This window comes from Pseudophryne corroboree, chromosome 1 (genome assembly GCF_028390025.1).
Source record: "Pseudophryne corroboree isolate aPseCor3 chromosome 1, aPseCor3.hap2, whole genome shotgun sequence".
In the NCBI taxonomy this organism is placed as follows: domain Eukaryota; kingdom Metazoa; phylum Chordata; class Amphibia; order Anura; family Myobatrachidae; genus Pseudophryne; species Pseudophryne corroboree.
Genome location: NC_086444.1, coordinates 43,463,991 through 43,484,927, shown reverse-complemented (window position 1 = coordinate 43,484,927; position 20,937 = coordinate 43,463,991). Strand labels below are relative to the sequence as shown.

General features: G+C 48.9%; 1 protein-coding gene and 1 pseudogene across 2 annotated transcripts in view; both read right to left on the bottom strand.

Moving 5' to 3' along the window:
• The window catches only part of LOC135055152 (perilipin-2-like), a 165,077-nt pseudogene that overhangs the window by 26,186 nt on the left and 117,954 nt on the right, over nt 1–20,937 (bottom strand).
• LOC135055143 (perilipin-2-like) overlaps nt 1–20,937 on the bottom strand; it is a 76,694-nt gene that overhangs the window by 2,388 nt on the left and 53,369 nt on the right. Inside the window, exons 1-4 of one of the 2 annotated variants that reach the window (XM_063958838.1) lie at nt 7,711–7,761; nt 7,488–7,527; nt 6,342–6,537; nt 100–182 (exon numbers count right to left, since the gene is read on the bottom strand). In XM_063958838.1, coding sequence (XP_063814908.1) covers nt 100–182; nt 6,342–6,537; nt 7,488–7,511 — 303 coding nt within the window. In that variant the 5' untranslated portion in view covers nt 7,512–7,527; nt 7,711–7,761. Of the gene's footprint in view, nt 1–99; nt 183–6,341; nt 6,538–7,487; nt 7,528–7,710; nt 7,762–20,937 lie in introns of those variants that run through there. The other variant, XM_063958847.1, reaches the window with a different exon arrangement.

Below are 20,937 nucleotides of genomic sequence, written 5' to 3'. Positions count from 1 at the left end.
GGACACAGGTACTGCAGATAACATTTATACCACACCTGTGTAATGCATGTTATCCTATGTGTAGGATATTCAGTTATAGCTGCTGGGCTGTAAAGTTACCTTGTCAGTAGGCTGATAGAGAATGGGCAGCTTCACCTCAATCTTATCCAATCCTATACATGCAATGTTGTTAGCCAGGGCAACTAAATGGTTTGAAAAATAAAAAAATAAATTACCTACCATAAATCCTTTTCTTCTAGTCTGTAGAGGATACTGGGATCCCCATTAGTACCATGGGGTACAGATGGGTCCACTAGGAGCCTTGGGCACTTTAAGAAATTAAGTGTGTGCTTGCTCCTCCTACAAGACTCAGTCTAGAAACTGTGCCCGGAGGAGATTGACATACGCTGAGAGAAGGATTGAAAGGCCAGTGGTGAGATTCAAACCAGCACACAAACCAAGAGGAAAGCCAAGCTAACCAAACTTGAACAGGATCATCAACAGCTGAAACACCTAAGTAACTTAAGGAAAATGAAGCACTGGGCAGGCACCCAGTATCCTCTGGGTAAGTAGGTAATGAAAATCCTATTTTCTCTTACGTCCTAGAGGATACTGGGGTCCACATTAGTACCATAGCTCCCCAACTGGGTGGGAGACTGCAAAGGTTCCTGCAGAACTGATTGGCCACTGAAGACCTTCAATTTGGTCAAAGTATCAAACTTGAAAAACTTAGCAAAGGAATTTGAACCTGACCAAGTAGCTGCTTGGCAGAGCTGTAAAGCCAAGACACCCCAGGAAGAACCCACTGACCTACTAGAGTGGGGTTGTAGAGATTGCTTATTCCAGGGCAGGTTGTACAAACCTGCCCTGGAATAAGCATGCTGAATAGTAAGCCTGATCCAGCGAGCAATAGACTGCTTTGAAGCAACACCCAATTTTATTGGATCATAGAGAACAGCAAGTCCAACTTCCTGTGACGAGCTGTCCGCTTCACATAAATCTTCAAAGCCCTCACAACATCTAGGGACTTTGAGGTAGAGGTGGTGTCGGTAAACACAATAGGTTGGTTGATATGAAATGCAGACACCTTTGGAAGAAAATGCAGATGAGTTCTTAGTTCCGCTCGATCCTCATGAAACCCCCCCCCCCCCCAAAAAAAAAAAAAATAGGAACTCTTGTGATACAATGCCCCCAATTATGACACCCACCTGGCTGAAGCCAGGGCCAACAGTGTAACGGTCTTCCATGTAAGAAACTTTACATCCACCTCCTGTAAGGGCTGAAACCATTTATTGGAGGTACTGCACACCACGTTGAGATCCCAAAGGTGCTGTGGAAGGCATAAAAGGGCAGTTGGATGTTCAGAACACCCTTCAAGAAAGTCTGAACCTCAGGGAGGGAAGCCAGTTTTTGGAAGTAAATGGACAAAGCTGAAATCTGGACTTACGGAGCCCAGTCGTAGGCCCACATCCACACATGACTGCAAAAAGAGTCCCAGTTGAAATTCCACTGCAGGAAATTTCCTGTTCTCACACCAAGAGACATTTATTCCAAATACAGTGGTAATGCTTAGACGTTACCCCTTTTCTGGCTTGGATCAAAGGCAGAATAGCCTCATCCAGGATTCCTTTCTGGGCTAGAATTTGACGCTCAACCTCCATGCTGTCAAACGTAGCAGTGGTAAGTCTTGATAGACTAAATACCCCTGTTGCAGGAGATCCTCTTGAAGAGGTAGAGACCACGGATCCTCCAGGAGCATGCCCAGTAGATCCACATACCAAGCCTGTCTTTGCCAGTCTGGAGCAATGAGAATTGCTTAAACACTTTCCCTTTTTATTCTTTTGAGAATCTTTGGGATCAACGGCAGTGGCAGAAACATACACCATCTGGTAAATCCATGGGGACGCCAGAGCATCCACCACTGCCTGTGAGTCCCTTGACCTGGAACAATACTGCTGGAGCTTCTTGTTTAGAAGAGAGGCCATCATGTCGATTTGTGGAACACCCCATTGATGTGTCAATCACCCGAACACCTGCGGGTGGAGGCCCCACTCTCCTGGGTGGAGGTGGTGTCTGCTCCCGGAACGAAGATTGCCGACAACGCCGCCACATGTCTTTCTGCCCAGAGGAGAATCCTTGTTACCTCTGACATTGCCACTCTACTCTGTCCCGCCTTGTCGGTTTATGTACATAACTGCCGTTACATTGTCCAACTGAACTTGAATGGCTTGCTCTTAAAGATGTGATGCCTGTAGAAGGGCATTGTACATAGCCCTTAGTTCCAGAATGTTGATTGGAAGAATGGCTGACTTTACCATTTTCCTTGGAACAGTTCCCCCTGGGCGACTGCTTCCCAACCTCTGAGTCTTGGGTCTGGTTAGCAGAATCCAATTTTGAATACCAAACCCTCAGCCCTCGGTCAGGTGAGAAGTCTAAAGTCACCATAGAAGAGAAATCCTGGCTCTTGGCAACAGACGTATCCTCTGGTGCATGTGGAGATGCGATCAGGACCATTTGTCCAACAGATCCAGCTGGAAGGGCCTTGCGTGAAACCTTCCATACTGTAACGCCTCGTAGGTGGCTACCATCTTCCCCAGAAGGCGAATGCAGAGATGCACCAATATCCAGGTTGATTTCAAGACATCCTGCACCATTGACTGGATTACCAATGCCTTTTCCAATGGAAGGAATACCTTCTGTTCTTCCGTATCCAGTATCATCCCCGGAACGGAAGCCTCAGTGTTGGTTTCAGGTAAGATTTTGGTAGGTTCAGAATCCACCCGTGATGATCAGTAGGTCATCCAGGTACGGAATTCTGTTCACCGCCTGTTTGCAGAGAAACGATTTCTGACATTACCTTGGTGAACACCCTTGGTGCTGTGGAAAGGCCAGATGGCAGGGCCTGGAACTGGTAGTGACAGGCCTGTAATACAAACCTTAGATAAGCCTGATGAGGCAGCCAGATTGGACTATGAAGGTGCACATCCTTGATGTCCAGAGACACCAAGAATTCCCCTTCCTCCAGACCTGAGATCACTGCTCTGAGACTCCATCTTGAATTTGAACACCTGTAAGTACAGATTCAATGACTTAAGGTTTAAAATGGGTCTCACTGAACTGTCCAGCTTTGGTACCACAAACAGGTTGTAATAACCTTTGTTCTGCAGCCGAGATGGAATGGGAACATACCAGGTTTTGGATTGCATCCTGTAAAATTATACCTGCCTCTTGAGAAGCTGGTAAGCCTGATTTGAAGAATCTGGGAGGTGGGAGTTCCTGAAACTCTGGTCTGTAACCCTGGGTGATAAGTTCTATGACCCAGGGATCCTGGCATGATGTCATCCAGATGTGACTGAAATCTCTTCAATGGGCTCCCACCTGCCTGTCTTCCATGCAGTGCTGTCCACCGTCATGCTGAAGGCTTAGAGGAAGCAGAACCCAAGTGCTGTTCCTGTGAAACTGCAGTTGCTGGTTTCTTGGGTTTACTTCTACAACCTTCAAAGGTTATAGAACAACCTTTGGTCTTATTTTTAAATGTTGCTGTCTGAATGACTGCAGAGTAGGATCAGAGTTTGTCTTCCTAAGCGGAGGAGCTGCGGAAAGAAGGTATGTAGGCCTACCCGCCATAGCCTTGGATATTCACATATCCAGTTCCTCACCTGTGAATGGTAGGCTTTCCACACCTTTTCTGGAATCTGCAGTCCACTGGCGTAGCCATAAGCCCATGCGTGCTGACAGCGCCATGGCCATGGTGCGTGCATTTAGCAAGCCTCTCTTTTATGGCCTCAACCATAAAACTTGCAGAGTCATTAATATAGTGCAAGAGTAGAAGTATCTCCCCTTAGTTAAGGAATTTAAAACTCTCCAGTAAGTTATCTGACCATTTTGCAATGGCTCTTGTGATCCAGGCACAAGCTATAGTAGATCTCTGGGCTACTCCCACAGCTGTGTACATAGATTTGAGTGGTGTCTCAATCTAGTGGTTAGCCACGTCTTTTAAGCAGGCTGCCCCAGGGACTAGCAAAACTGTCTTGCGTGATAATCTAGACAATGATGCATCAGTCGGTGAGTTTTCCCATCCCCCCCCCCCCCCCCCCATCATCCTGAGGAAAAGGAAAGGATGTAATTAATCTTTCCTCTGGGTCAGACACATCAGCTTGCAATATGTGGGCCAGTGTACGCTTTTGTGGACTAATGGCAGGGGTACGCTGGTGTGGGACCTGAATCTCTACTCATCTGGTCATCCATAGACTCTCAATTGTTGCGTCTTTCTCAGTATGGAACCATTAGAAATATCTGAGATCATCCCTTTTAGAGAATCCAACCATGCTGGTTCAGATCCACTAGTCAGAATGTGTACTACCCCGAGTACATTGTAGTGATCCCCCTTGAGAAGAAAAACACTCTGCAGTGCATGAAACACTCATTGCCTGCCATTGTAATGTGTAGACACAGGAGAAAAGTTAAGCCCTGTTAACCCAAACAGAGCCCTGCTAGGAGGATACAGAGTATGATGGAGCCAGCCACACAGCACCATTCTTGCTAAAGCTGAGCTTTAGGGATACTAGTACCCTTAATAGGGTACTAGTATCCCTATATTGCTTCCCCCTTCCTGTTATGACGCCCTGGTACCGCTGAGGTATTCTGGAGTCCTTGGAGGAGCTGCGTGTCTGTCAGGCTGTTCAGTGAGAGCTGCAGAGGGAAAAAATGGCGCTGGTGAGCCACTGGATCCGCTCAAAGTGAAGCCCCGCAGTACTGTATTCCCATTATTTTAATACTGGCTGAGGCTATATGTATGGTTCAGTGTGTTAGAACCCCTGTAAACTTAGGGCCAGTGTGGGTATAGTTGTGGCTTCAGCACGCCCCTCACAGCAGAACGTGTTATGTCTTTGAAGCCGCAGCCCGTCAGCGCTGAGCTCCTATCCTCATGCCGCCATTACCAGCAGCGACCCGCTAACCAGGATGCCTGCCATATACTCACCGCTCTTACTTCTGGCTCTGTTAGGAGTGGCAGCATGCTTTGGGGGTGGTCTTCTGGTTGCCAGTGGCCGGCCTCCCGGTGCCGGAATCCCGACCGCCAGCATACCAACATCTTTTCTCCCTCTTGGGGGTCCACAACCCCCCCTGGAGGGAGAACAGATAGTGTGGCGAGCGCAGTGAGCCCGCAAGGGACTCATTTGTGCTCGCCCAGCTGTCAGGATTCTGGCACGCTGGTCGCCGGGACCCCGACTGCCAGCAAACCATACCACACCCTGCTGTGTGACTGTATGGTCGCTGTGGTGGGGCTTTCAAATAGGTCCCACAGGAGCTATGTCCTGTCAGCAGGGAACAAGACCATTAACCCTAAGGAGGTTGGGCCATTGCCTGACACCCCCCCCCCCCCCTTCCCCCAAAAGTCCCTGCCTGAAAACAAACAGAAAATAAATGCAGAAAACTCTTCAGGAGCTTCCCAAAGCGTGACTGGCTCCTCCAGGAACACTTCCTAAACTGAGTCTGGTAGGAGGGGCATAGAGGGAGGAGCCAGCACACTTAATTTCTTAAATCACCAAGGCTCCTAGTGGACCCATCTATACCCCATGGTACTAATGTGGACCCCAGTATCCTCTAGGACACAAAATAAAGCCACTTATGAAACAGTACATTGCACCAATTAAGCATCTAAATGGAGTTGGCCATCAATGATTACAAACCATTAATAGCGATCCAATGGCTCTCCACCATAAATGGTACTGAGCCCCAATGTTATTGCCCAATTGGTGCCAGGACATGGAGCCTGATGCCACCCCCTGATAGGGCTGCAGCCCTGTGAGTAATAGATGGGGTTAACAATTAGTGGGTGAAGCCATCAATTGCTATATAACAGTGTTAACCACCAATGGTACCATCAATTGCTAGCCCAGCTTTGGCTGTCCCTGATCTAAAATACACAATATTTAGCCTACTTTCTATGCAAAGGTGATTTAAGACTGGCTTATTCTTTGCATGGTAGGAGACTATTTACAACATACAAGACTGTCAGTATTTTACTGCTACACCAACTAAATCCAGTGCTCTCCTCATTGTAAGAGAAAGATGACATACAAGAGGTAATTATCAGCAACTGGATGACAAGCAGAATACAGGGTACTTACTGTGTGTGTATTTTAATTAAGGACATACTAGGCTGTCAAATACTGACATATCTGTCCAGAGTGAGTGCAGGGGAGTCAATAAGACTGGATCTAATATTGGGGGGTATTTATCAAGGCTTAGAGACAGATAGAGTGCCAGCCAATTAGCCTTCAACTGCCACTTATCTCTAAGCTTTGATAAGTGTCCTCCTTAAAGAGTTTCCAGACAGAGCAGAAAGTCTCAAAACCTACTCTGAGGCTCCAGTCTCTGCAGGATTGGCCTGGCGCTGGTCACAGCCACCGACGTGATGGTCTTCACACTCCTCTCCGCTACATTGCACACAGATTTCAGGTAGGGGTGGTTATCTTTGGTGTGGATATAGGCAGAAGACACCATGTCATACGTTGAGCTCACCAAGGGGAGGTTGATCAGCCGGACCACAACATTCTACAGGAGAAACAGCCAGAGTTAGCCCAACACCGTACAGCTGGGTTCTTCTCTGAGCAGACCAGGCGGCTACACCTGGGGACAGGGCTCAGGGTGCACATTTAGTGCTTTCAGTTGTGACCTATAACATTGGCAATTACCACTTGGTTTTGGTTTATTTTTAAACACAAGTGTGAGATGCAGCAGTCAGTTGTGTAGTAGACAAGTTGGTAGCACCAGTAATATCAGGACTCCAGGTGGCCCAGTTGATCAGTTAGGGACTACAGCAAACGATGCACATGCAAGATCTGGTTGCACTGTTAAAGGGGTTTATAGACCACCACCATTACTTAAAATGAACAGGAGCAAACTTACACTGTTCTGTGCTTAGGTTACATACAATACTCCTGAATTGCAGTCAAAGTATGGTTTAGACAGAGTTTCCATAAATCTGTAGTTATAGTCCAGGTTTTAATATCCATTATTGACCACAGGTGACTTAATTAGTACCTCAGTCCAGGCTCAAGCATAGATATCCTTAAAACTTGGACTGTAATGGCAGAGTTTGGGGGAACTGGGTTTAGAGGAGCACACTATTAACTGCATAGGGCAGGCATGTCCAAACTGCAGCCCTCCAGCTGTTTAGATACTACATATCCCAGCATGCCCTGACACAGCTTTAGCATTTTCTGACAGCAAAACTGTCAGGGAATGCTGGGATATGTAGTGTCTCAAAAGCTGGAGGGACGCAGTTTGGACATGCCTGGCATAGGGCATGAGGTGAGCAAGCATACTTCCTAATATTTACCCTTAATATTTGGGAAGACTGGGGAGGAACAGTGAGGAGGGTATTGGAGGGGGAGACATTAAGGACAGGACTTCCAATACAGGGCATATGACCTTCTACAGGCATCCACATTACCATTCTCCAGCCTCACCTATACCATAGTGTCACCACACACTGTACTTACCTGCTGCTCTACTGTCTCTGCCATATTAACAGTCAGCCACCTAGGAAACATAAGATACACACATGTAAGAGCACAGAAGGCAGCAGTTATTCAGGAATGGACATCACTGCCTGATGGTTACAGACCATCAATGGTTCCCTTACAACTACTAATATTTCAACTGCAGCATTCCAATGTTTGCAGCCATCAAATGGTGATGATTAGATGGTGTTCCAGTGGTTACCTGTATTCCAATATCCTGAGCTCTGCACAACCTCCTGGCTCCTTCCTGACTGCTGCTCCCTGCCTCAGGGCACCCTGGCTTTTATAGGGGCTGCCTCACATGTGACCTGCTCTGTCCCTCCCCTATCTAGGGCTCAGGAGGAGTCACAGGTGTGGGTGCAGATCATTAGTGTCTCCTGTCAGCTCCATAAGTGTCTAACTACATTTCTGTGACATGGGGCAGGTGTACTAAGCCTTGGAGAGAGATAAAGTGGAGAGAGATAAATAGGCTTACCATACTATCCCTTTAAATCTAAGCACCCATGGATTACACAGGTTCTCTAGCTGATTAAAACCAGGTGAAATGCAGACTTGGACAGTGTGGTAAGCCTAGAGATAAAGGGGGTCATTCCGACCTGTTCGCACGCAGCGGTTCATTGCTGTGGTGTGAACTGGTCGGAACTGCGGCTGCGCGGCACCCACATTGCGCACGCGCGTCGTTGGCCAGCAACGGCAATCGCCGGGCATCGACACCAGGACAAGAAAGCGATCGCAGGCCCGATCGCAATAAGATTGACAGCGGGAAGGAGGATCAGGGCGTCTACTCAACGTTTCCCGGGCATGGTAAGGCAAACGTAGGCGTGTCCAGGTGTTTGGAGGGCGGATGTCTGACGACACAGCCGGTACCTTTATCGCTGGATCCGTAGCACTGGGTAAGTAGGTGCAGGGCTGGTCTTGTTTTGCAGGAAACTTTTTTAGCATGGCAGGGCTGCTTAAGCGATCACAGCCCTGCTATGCTAAAATACACTCCCCCATAGGCGGCGTCAAGTTGATTGCACGAGCAGCAAAAAGTTGCTACGTGCGATCAACTCGGAATGACCACCATAGAGGCAGCCAACCAGATCTTAACTGTCATTTTTCAAAAACAGCCTGTAACATGGCAGTGAGGAGTTGATTGGCTGGTACTTTATCTTGTCCACTTTATCTCTCTTCAGTCTCCAGGCTCTGATACATATCCAACATATATATTGGTAGATGCTCAATTAGCTTAGTGATAACATTCAGGTGCTCAAAAGGGAGGGGTATTTCTAAGCAAGAAAAAAAGGCATTTGTTTCCCCCAGCACCCTGAATGATAACCGTAACCAGATATAAATTCCACATAATAATAGAATTCAGAGATCTTCGTTACACATATTTGCGCAAATGTGTGAATAAGCCCCAAAGCCGCATCAAGGCGTCTCTGTATATTTGGGGTCCCTAGCGCTATATCTAGGTGCAGGGTGTGGCACCCCAAAACACCAGCATAAGCCAGAAAGCCCATAATTATGGGTCTTGGCTTGTCGGCGAGGGTGTGTGGCCTTAAGTGCAATGCAGAGTCAAAGATCCACGCCCCCGTTAACGTCATGCTGGGAGCTTTTCCTGCACTCCTGGAGCTGCTGGACAGCCCCCAGCCCTTCCTGGAGCAGGAACTGAGTCTGTGGATGACGGACGCATGCACCCATCATCCATTCTCCACTGCTTTGCAGTGCAAAGTAGCGGGGTCAAAGCGTTCTCCCCAACCTTCCCCCCACCCACGGGACACTGCAGCCCACAGGTGGGTCAGTTGGGAAGTATGCCAGTATGTATGTCTCCATGTGCCCCTCCTCCCAGTCACCAGTGTGTATGTCTCCATGTCCCCCTCCTCCCAGTCACCAGTGTGTATGTCTCCATGTCCCCCTCTCTCCCAGTCACCAGTGTGTATGTCTCCATGTCCCCCTCTCTCCCAGTCACCAGTGTGTATGTCTCCATGTCCCCCTCCTCCCAGTCACCAGTGTGTATGTCTCCATGTCCCCCTCTCTCCCAGTCACCAGTGTGTATGTCTCCATGTCCCCCTCTCTCCCAGTCACCAGTGTGTATGTCTCCATGTCCCCCTCTCTCCCAGTCACCTCACCAGTGTGTATGTCTCCATGTCCCCCTCTCTCCCAGTCACCAGTGTGTATGTCTCCATGTCCCCCTCTCTCCCAGTCACCAGTGTGTATGTCTCCATGTCCCCCTCTCTCCCAGTCACCAGTGTGTATGTCTCCATGTCCCCCTCTCTCCCAGTCACCAGTGTGTATGTCTCCATGTCCCCCTCTCTCCCAGTCACCTCACCAGTGTGTATGTCTCCATGTCCCCCTCTCTCCCAGTCACCAGTGTGTATGTCTCCATGTCCCCCTCTCTCCCAGTCACCAGTGTGTATGTCTCCATGTCCCCCTCTCTCCCAGTCACCAGTGTGTATGTCTCCATGTCCCCCTCTCTCCCAGTCACCAGTATGTATGTCTCCATGTCCCCCTCTCTCCCAGTCACCAGTGTGTATGTCTCCATGTCCCCCTCTCTCCCAGTCACCAGTGTGTATGTCTCCATGTCCCCCTCTCTCCCAGTCACCAGTATGTATGTCTCCATGTCCCCCTCCTCACAGTCACCAGTGTGTATGTCTCCATGTCCCCCTCTCTCCCAGTCACCAGTGTGTATGTCTCCATGTCCCCCTCTCTTCCAGTCACCAGTGTGTATGTCTCCATGTGCCCCTCCTCCCAGCAGGGCCGTCTTTTCGTATGGGCTCAATGGGCTCTTGCCCAAGGGCCCCAGGAGTCTAAGGGCCCTAAGCTGATAGCTGAGGATCTCCTCTTTCCAGGGGTACCAGATTTTTGAAAATCGGCCCTAGGGAACCTGAGATATTTGACTTCTGAGCAGTGGTCCCCATCCAAGCCTGTTAATTGCTCTTCCCAGCCAGATATCTCAGATTCTGTCTGACTCAGAGCTTTCTGCTGGTATACTCAAAAATCTGGGACTCTCCCCTATCAGTGGACACTGGCAGCTTGTCTCTACTCTGCACAGAACCAGAAATATCAGCCTTCCAGCAGCTGGTCCCTGCTCCAGCTCCACACGCCTGGTATGCAGTTTTATATTTTTGTTGGTGGATTGCTCTGGCTCCTGAACTCTGATCCACAAGTCCTCAGTACCCCCTGAAAGGCGGGACTCTCTAGTGTTTTACCTCATTGAAAGCTAAGAAATCTATTTTCAGGAACTGGAGATATCTGCAGTTAAGCAGGCTGCCCTCCCACCGGAAAATTATTAATATTAAGCTCACTCCACTATCCACCCCTCCCGTGTGTATTAAACCCTGCCCTACCCCCCTGTAAGTCATGTACCAGGGTCCCTTCATTCAGCCCAATGCTCCCTTCTACAGTTTAGTGTTCTCCCTCCTTCCCCATCTCCCACCATTGGTGCAGTAAAGGAGTAATTAGCAGAAATGACTGCTACAGGTCCTACATGCTGAGAGGAAAATAGAACAGCCCCTACCACCCGGCGGACATCAAAACTGCCACTGATAGCACCCCCCACCCCTACCGCTGCAGGATGGGTAGGGGCCCCAGTACATTGCTTTGCCCAGGGGCCTACACTGCTGTTAAGACAGCCCTGCCTCCCAGTCACCAGTGTGTATGTCTCCATGTCCCCCTCTCTCCCAGTCACCAGTGTGTATGTCTCCATGTCCCCCTCTCTCCCAGTCACCAGTGTATATGTCTCCATGTCCCCCTCTCTCCCAGTCACCAGTGTGTATGTATCCATGTCCCCCTCTCTCCCAGTCACCAGTGTGTATGTCTCCATGTCCCCCTCTTTCCCAGTCACCAGTGTGTATGTCTCCATGTCTCCCTCCTCCCAGTCACCAGTGTGTATGTCTCCATGTCCCCCTCCTCACAGTCACCAGTGTGTATGTCTCCATGTCCCCCTCTCTCCCAGTCACCAGTGTGTATGTCTCCATGTCTCCCTCCTCCCAGTCACCAGTGTGTATGTCTCTATGTCCCCCTCCTCACAGTCACCAGTGTGTATGTCTCCATGTCCCCCTCCTCACAGTCACCAGTGTGTATGTCTCCATGTCCCCCTCTCTCCCAGTCACAAGTCTTTGTTTTCTCTCCTTCATTTGTCTGTGTCTTCCAGTACTCCTTTTATATTTATTCCCCTAATTCTATCATTTATCCCCCACCAGTCATCTCTTTCCTGTGTCCCCACCATCCACCTTTCCATTGTGCCCCTCACAACCCTCTGTTCCTCTTACCCTGCTCCTTCTTCCACCGCACCTTTCTTCTTTTACTTGTCCCTTCTTCACCCTTACCTTCCTCCTCTGTTTCTACTGAAGACGTTGGAGTCCTGCTGGCAGATGATCAGAAGTGGTTTGAATTTAGAGACCTGAGGACGGCAGGTGAGCACAATCTTCTGTTTTTTTTTTTTTTTTTTTTTTATAACATCGCTGACGAGATCCCTGACGGCAGTAAAATTTGCCAGTTTTCGCCAGTGACGCTTCCCCGTATGAACCTCACAAGTATTATGGCGGTACTAGTACTTTCAGCAGATTAAAATAATTTAAGAAAACGCTTTATTCCTTGCAGAATATTTTTAGTTTCTGTAGATTTTTGTATTTATTTTTTCTTGTAGGGGTTGGTGTTGGGGCCCCAGACCAGTAACTTATCTAGGTCCCGATGAAGTGTAAAGCCGTCTGAACACACCCCACACCATTATGGAACCACCAGCAGCCTGCATGGAGGCTTGTTGACAATTGGGGTCCATGGCCTCATAGAGTCTTTGCAGAGGCGGTTTTAAGAGAGGAGGGGACCCGCGTGCAGCGTCCGTCGCAGGCCCCCTCCTCTCCGGCAGCAGTAGACTCTGGCATAAACCCAGGGTCTACTGCGCATGCGCAGGTCTCCAGGAACATGTCGCCCGCGCCCTGTTCCCGGGGACACCCCCAGTGCGCATGCGCAAATCACTCGGAAATGGCTGCCACGGCCATTTTCCGAATGATCTGTGCCCGCACAGCAGGGACTCCAGAGGGGTAAGTGTGTACCGCACACACTGCACCCATTATAGAAACGCCTATGGGTCTGCTCCACACCCACTCCCTACCATCAACCCAAAACAACTAAAATCTTGCCTCATCGCACAACGCCATACGTTGCCGTTCCTCAGGTGTCCAATTAGCGATGCCACGAGCCCAGGTGAGCCACTGTGTCCGGTGTTGCAGTGTTAACTGGGGCACTCTGTGGGTCTTCTGCTCCAATATCCCATGGAAGCTAAAGAAGGCTGCACTGACCTGCGGAATATGCGTCTGGTACCTCCTACATTGACTGTGGATGTAATTTGAGCCAGTGTCGCTTGCCTGTGGCTCCGAGCAATTCTGCCCAGACACGACTGGTCACAATCATTAAGCACCTGATCAGCTCTATTGCAGACAGACCTTTCCTCATTTAAACTGCTGACCTATAGGAAAATATCAGTGTCCTCTTATAAACACCTAAACAGTTACAAGGTAATGTGGTGTGGAAACTTTTAACGTTGCACAATGTTTATCAGCCACTAGATGGTGCTAAAGTCCTTTGGTAATTGCCCTAACAACTAAGGTTCTAATTCAGGGGGTCAGTCAGATCTGATCACTGAACTGCAAATTTTGCTGTCCTGCGTTCAGATAGTCGCCGCCTCCAAGGGGAGTGTATTTTCGACGTGCAAGTGTGCGATTGCATGTGTACGCCGTGCTATAATAAATGTTCCTCAGTCAGCGGACAGCTGCAAATCTGTTCGCACATTACTCACCATGGAATGGTTGTTACCAGTGTGTGCAGTGTGTGCGCAGCCCAGGACTTACTCCTACAGTGAGATGAGAACAGGCTGATCGGGGCCGGAGCTGACGTCACACACCCGCCCTGACAACGCTTGTAACATAGTACCATAGGGGGTTATTCCGACCCGATCGCTCGCTGCAGTTTATCGCAGCGCAGTGATCAGGTCGGAACTGCGACGCCGGCGCATGCCAGATGGTCGAAGGCCGTCGTTGCCCAGCGATTGCCTCTGCGTGATTGACAGACAGAGGCGGTCGCTGGGCGGGAGGGGGCTGGACGGTGGCATGAAGTCGCCGTTTAGGGGACGCGGTCCGGCCAACGCAGGCGTGGCCGGACCGTTGGGGATGTGGGCCGTGGGGGCTGCGTGATGTCACAAGCAGCCACTGCGACCCGGGCAGCGAAGAGGTTCTCCTGGCCAGCTGCAGGAGCTGCGCTGGCCGGAAGTTACTCCTCAAATGCAAAAGCATCGCCGCTGTGCGATGCTTTTGCATTTCTGCTGGGGGAAGCCGGCACTGACATGGGGGGCGGACTAGCCCTGTGCAGGGCGTCCCCCCCGCATGTCTGAGTGCCTGATCGTAGCTGCACTAAATTTAGCACAGCTACGATCAACTCGGAATGACCCCCTTAGTTTCTGAGGTTGAAAAAAGACAATTTGTCCAACAAGTTCAACCTGTAAGCGATCTCCTACACTGTAGTATTTTAAAACTAATTTTATCTGTGGTGAATGGTTAGCCATTATGTCTATTCATCTATTTTTAGTTTTTATTATAGTACATGATTTACCCACCATAACCCTGTATATCCTTTTCCGTTAGGAATTTATCTAGCCCATTCTTAAAAGTAATGATCAAGTCATACTTACCGACTTTTGGGCTGCTCTCTCCGGGAGAGAGCAGACGGTCGGCTCAGCAGGGCAGGCGGCCAGTGTGGGGACGTGCTGAGGGGGGCGGGCCAGAGGCGGAACGGGGGCAGGCCAGAGGCAGAACGGGGGCGTGGCTGCTGGACGCGCCATGTAAGCCACGCCCCCCGCTGTGTAATGCCGCTATTAACGGCATTATACAGCAAGGGGCGTGGCTATGATGACGCGATTCAACAAGAATCGCGTCATCGCCTGCCCGGACCGCCCACTTTACTCGCTAAGTGGGCGGCCGGGCAGGGGGTGACCCCTGAAATTGGGAGACTTGCCTGCTCTTCCGGGGGGCTGGGAGGGTCACCCGAATTTCGGGAGCCTCCCGCCCATTCCGGGAGGGTAGGCAAGTATGGATCAAGGGAATTCCAAATACGTATTGTCCTTACTGTGAAGAAGCCTTTCCGACTCTGGGTGCGAAATCTCCTCTCCTCTAACCTAAGCGGGTGTCCGCGTGTCCTTTGTGTTGATCTTACAACGCCTGCGTTTTCCATGACACTCCCAGAAAGCGGGCAGTTACCACCCACAAACGGCCTCTTCCTGTCAATCAGCCTGCACATGGCTGTGCGATCGAAATTTTTCGCACCAGCTTGTCGCTGTTTGGCGATGCCTGTTGTTGTGTGACAACATGCGTGCGCATTAGTCAATCGATAATCGCTCACTGTGCGAAAAAAATGCACAGCGGCGATTGGGTCTGAATCTGGTCCAGAGAACCTAATTTAGCTTTAGTTGCAATTTTGCTAATTTAGCAATACTGCAACTGCTAGCACTTACTTGTTGGCGGCCGCCCAGCATGCTAATTGCAGCTAACAAGGTGATCGCATTGCAGACCCGGCAAAATAAGGGTAACCCCCTGCCTGCGCCTGCCTGGCTGCGGAGGTAGTCGGACCGCCGCCATCTTATCTGTCGCAGCGGCCATGTGTGACATCACACACCTGCCCCAAAAATGGCCCAGACCTGCGCCGTATTTGCCGCCACGCCCTCGCAACGCCGCTCCCGCTCACCATGTGCGTGCCTCTGCCTATCAATCAAGCAGAGGCGTTTGCATCACTGTGATGTGATCACATTGCCCAGCCCGCGCACGTGCAGAACGCCCCTCGCCAATGCTGCATCGCCGCCCAATGCCGCATCACCACCCCCCGAATGGCCTCCACTGTCAATCACATCCTTCCGGGATGCGGCCACAATGTTTGAGGCCGAGCAGGCGCAATGCCTCCATCACTGAATAAGGTATTTAGTATTTTAAAATATTATTTTTGGAAAACCACAATTGCCATCCTGTCACACCTACAAAAGAGATTTCCCCAAGCTATCCTACCAAAACATTGCGCTACAGAGGGTGTGGATCACTGGGCCGATAGTCATTAGGTAGACCACTACTGGTCGACAGTGACTAGGTCGACACCTGAAATAGGTAGACACGGTCATTAGGTCGACATGGAAAAAGGTCGACATGAGTTTTTTAAAATATTTTTTGGGTGTTTTTTCATTCGTAAAGTGACTGGAAACCCCAATTAGTGCACCGTGTCCCTTCGCTTCGCTCGCCATGCTTCGGGCAAGGTTACTATTCCCAATCGTAGTCCACGTGGATCGTAAAGTATAAAAAAGTACAAAAATGAAAAAAAGGTGAAAAACTCACGCTGACCTTGTCATGCGTCGACCTTTGCCATGTCTACCTAATGCATGTCGACCAATAGTGTCGGCCTAATGAGTGTCGACCTAAGTGCTGTCGACCTAAAGACTGGATACCGCGCTACAGTATGTAATATATGTGCTTGAGGTGTGGTCTTCAGTTTGGCGGCTGTCGAGGTCCTGGCGCACAGTATACCGGCGCCGGAATCCTGACAGCTAGCATACGACACTGTTTCTCCCTCTTGGGTGTCCACGACCCCCCTAGAGGGAGAATAGATAGTGTGGCGTACAGCATATCGGCGCCGGAATCCCGACCGCCGGCATACCATACTACACCCGCTTGAGCACAGTAAAATAAATATATTTATGCTGAAGCAGCTGCAGAGTGAAAATGCAAAAAGTAATGTGAGGTTCTGAGATATAGACTCCTGCCAACAAAATGATTCCCGGTGCATGCCGCTATCTTACATATGGAGCTCCCTAATTCCGTCCCAAGTTAGACACGCTATAAGGGTGGAGCCTAGGCTATCCACTCACTAGGAACTAATGACATCACCTGTTGTTGGGCAGAATATTGGATGTCTAGGGGACTGTACACTGTCTGTACTTTGTGGCCTCCATCAGCAGTAGGGAGGACAATCCCAGGCCATTTTTTCAATCCCAGGTATCGGGATTGAAAAATGGTCAATCCCGGGATTCCCAGGACACCCAGGATTAGCTTTTCGCTATGTGGCCGCCCCCTTCGCCCTGCCCCGCCCCGCACACATAACTCACCATACATCGGGGGCGGGTGGGTGGGAAACATCCTCTTCTCTCTCTCGCCGGCTACCGGCGGCGGTCAGCGGTGGGTGACGGCGTAGCGAGACCTGTGACTGCACGACACGCTGCGCTGGAAAGCTGGGTTGAGGGAGCCAGGCAGCATCTGAGCGTCCTGAGGATGCTCAATGCTGCCCAACTTAAAAAAACAACTGAGGGCCGCCTGATCCCTCAATCCCCGGGATTGGAGTTTCCAATCCCGGGATTGAATCCCGGACTTTTTGGGCCTAAATCCCGGGATTGGCCTCCCTAATCAGCAGAAAGTATCAGTTCCGTTCAGAGAAAACATTTCAGAACACCTGATTTCATTTACGCAACAGTTTCATCTGGAGGAAATGTGCTGGAGACGTCACAGTTCTCTTCCTTTTACTGGGGCAGATGTTCTAGAAAAGATTATTCTTAATGTAATAACTGATTTTCTTATGTGAGGTGTTATAACAGTATTGGCCATGGACTGCAGGTAAGATAACAGCTGTTAAGAGACCACTTGAATTTAAAGGAACAATTGAGTTTAGTTGCTAGTAGGGAGCGGATGACCAGGGATAGTCCACATGTGTGACATCTATACGGGCCAGTAAGTGACATAGGTGCTGTACGCAGTCACTGTGCTGCAGACTGTATTAGTTGAAGCCCATAAAGTCTTTTTCCCACTTTAATAATTAATTTTACCAAACCCCATTCCCTTACCCACAAGGCCACAACAGTATTTGGTGCAGGTCCCTTCTCACCATTCACCGTATTCACCATGGTCCAGGCACTTGTTATGGTGAAGACCCTTTGATGTTCCCCGATGAAGTTACCTGGGTGTCTCCATAAGACACAGAGCAGCTCGGAGGTTTTCACCCGGTGCTAGTATGTCTTGCCCTCTTGATCCCTTTCCCAGTTTTTGTGTGCTTAGAGGTCCTGGACACTTTGACATTACATTTGTAGAAATGCTCCTTATCCAATGGCACCTTGCATCTGCCAAGCATTGGCTTGTTCCCTCTGCGGGACAACCAGCCTTTATTAAGTTTGCTGCCCTAAACACTAGAGATGAGCGGGTTCGGTTTCTTTGAATCCGAACCCGCACGAACTTCACTTTTTTTTTCACGGGTCCGAGCGACTCGGATCTTCCCGCCTTGCTCGGTTAACCCGAGCGCGCCCGAACGTCATCATGACGCTGTCGGATTCTCGCGAGACTCGGATTCTATATAAGGAGCCGCGCGTCGCCGCCATTTTCACACGTGCATTGAGATTGATAGGGAGAGGACGTGGCTGGCGTCCTCTCCATTAGAATAGATTAGAAGAGAGAGAGAGAGAGAGAGAGATTGTGCAGACAGAGTTTACCACAGTGACCAGTGCAGTTGTTGTTAAGTTAACTTTTATTTAATATATCCGTTCTCTGCTATATCCGTTCTCTGCCTGAAAAAAACGATACACAGCAGTCACACAGTGTGACTCAGTCTGTGTGCACTCAGCTCAGCCCAGTGTGCTGCACATCAATGTATAAAAGCTTATAATAATTGTGGGGGAGACTGGGGAGCACTGCAGGTTGTTATAGCAGGAGCCAGGAGTACATAATATTATATTAATTTAAAATTAAACAGTGCACACTTTTGCTGCAGGAGTGCCACTGCCAGTGTGACTAGTGGTGACCAGTGCCTGACCACCAGTATAGTAGTATATTGTTGTATACTATCTCTTTATCAACCAGTCTATATTAGCAGCAGACACAGTACAGTGCGGTAGTTCACGGCTGTGGCTACCTCTGTGTCGGCAGTCGGCACTCGGCAGGCAGTCCGTCCATCCATAATTGTATAATTATATACCACCTAACCGTGGTATTTTTTTTTCTTTCTTTATACCGTCGTCATAGTCATACTAGTTGTTACGAGTATACTACTATCTCTTTATCAACCAGTGTACAGTGCGGTAGTTCACGGCTGTGGCTACCTCTGTGTCGGAACTCGGCAGGCAGTCCGTCCATCCATAATTGTATTATTATAATATATACCACCTAACCGTGGTTTTTTTTTCATTCTTTATACCGTCATAGTCAGTCATACTAGTTGTTACGAGTATACTACTATCTCTTTATCAACCAGTGTACAGTGCGGTAGTTCACGGCTGTGGCTACCTCTGTGTCGGCAGTCGGCAGGCAGTCCGTCCATCCATAATTGTATTATAATATATACCACCTAACCGTGGTTTTTTTTTCATTCTTTATACCGTCATAGTGTCATACTAGTTGTTACGAGTATACTACTATCTCTTTATCAACCAGTGTACAGTGCGGTAGTTCACGGCTGTGGCTACCTCTGTGTCGGCAGTCGGCAGGCAGTCCGTCCATCCATAATTGTATTATAATATATACCACCTAACCGTGGTTTTTTTTTCATTCTTTATACCGTCATAGTCAGTCATACTAGTTGTTACGAGTATACTACTATCTCTTTATCAACCAGTGTACAGTGCGGTAGTTCACGGCTGTGGCTACCTCTGTGTCGGAACTCGGCAGGCAGTCCGTCCATCCATAATTGTATTATTATAATATATACCACCTAACCGTGGTTTTTTTTTCATTCTTTATACCGTCATAGTCAGTCATACTAGTTGTTACGAGTATACTACTATCTCTTTATCAACCAGTGTACAGTGCGGTAGTTCACGGCTGTGGCTACCTCTGTGTCGGAACTCGGCAGGCAGTCCGTCCATCCATAATTGTATTATAATATATACCACCTAACCGTGGTTTTTTTTTCGTTCTTTATACCGTCGTCATACTAGTTGTTACGAGTATACTACTATCTCTTTATCAACCAGTGTACAGTGCGGTAGTTCACGGCTGTGGCTACCTCTGTGTCGGAACTCGGCAGGCAGTCCGTCCATCCATAATTGTATTATAATATATACCACCTAACCGTGGTTTTTTTTTCGTTCTTTATACCGTCGTCATACTAGTTGTTACGAGTATACTACTATCTCTTTATCAACCAGTGTACAGTGCGGTAGTTCACGGCTGTGGCTACCTCTGTGTCGGCACTCGGCAGGCAGTCCGTCCAACCATAATTGTATTATATACCACCTAACCGTGGTTTTTTTTTCATTCTTTATACCGTCGTCATACTAGTTGTTACGAGTATACTACTATCTCTTTATCAACCAGTGTACAGTGCGGTAGTTCACGGCTGTGGCTACCTCTGTGTCGGCACTCGGCAGGCAGTCCGTCCAACCATAATTGTATTATATACCACCTAACCGTGGTTTTTTTTTCATTCTTTATACCGTCGTCATACTAGTTGTTACGAGTATACTACTATCTCTTTATCAACCAGTGTACAGTGCGGTAGTTCACGGCTGTGGCTACCTCTGTGTCGGCACTCGGCAGCCCGTCCATAATTGTATATACCAGTGACCTAACCGTGGTTTTTTTTTCTTTCTTTATACATACATACTAGTTACGAGTATACTATCTCTTTATCAACCAGTCTATATATTAGCAGCAGACACAGTACAGTGCGGTAGTTCACGGCTGTGGCTACCTCTGTGTCGGCACTCGGCAGCCCGTCCATAATTGTATATACCACCTAACCGTGGTTTTTCTTTCTTTCTTTATACATACATACTGCAGTGCCACTCCTAGATGGGCCCGGTGTTTGTGTCGGCCACTAGGGTCGCTAATCTTACTCACACAGTCAGCTACCTCATTGCGCCTCTTTTTTTCTTTGCGTCATGTGCTGTTTGGGGAGGGTTTTTTGGAAGGGCCATCCTGCGTGACACTGCAGTGCCACTCCTAGATGGGCCCGGTGTTTGTGTCGGCCACTAGGGTCGCTAATCTTACTCACACAGCTACCTCATTGCGCCTCTTTTTTTCTTTGCGTCATGTGCTGTTTGGGGAGGGTTTTTTGGAAGGGACATCCTGCGTGACACTGCAGTGCCACTCCTAGATGGGCCCGGTGTTTGTGTCGGCCACTAGGGTCGCTTATCTTACTCACACAGCGACCTCGGTGCAAATTTTAGGACTAAAAATAATATTGTGAGGTGTGAGGTATTCAGAATAGACTGAAAATGAGTGTAAATTATGGTTTTTGAGGTTAATAATACTTTGGGATCAAAATGACCCCCAAATTCTATGATTTAAGCTGTTTTTTAGTGTTTTTGGAAAAAAACACCCGAATCCAAAACACACCCGAATCCGACAAAAATAATTCGGTGAGGTTTTGCCAAAACGCGTTCGAACCCAAAACACGGCCGCGGAACCGAACCCAAAACCAAAACACAAAACCCGAA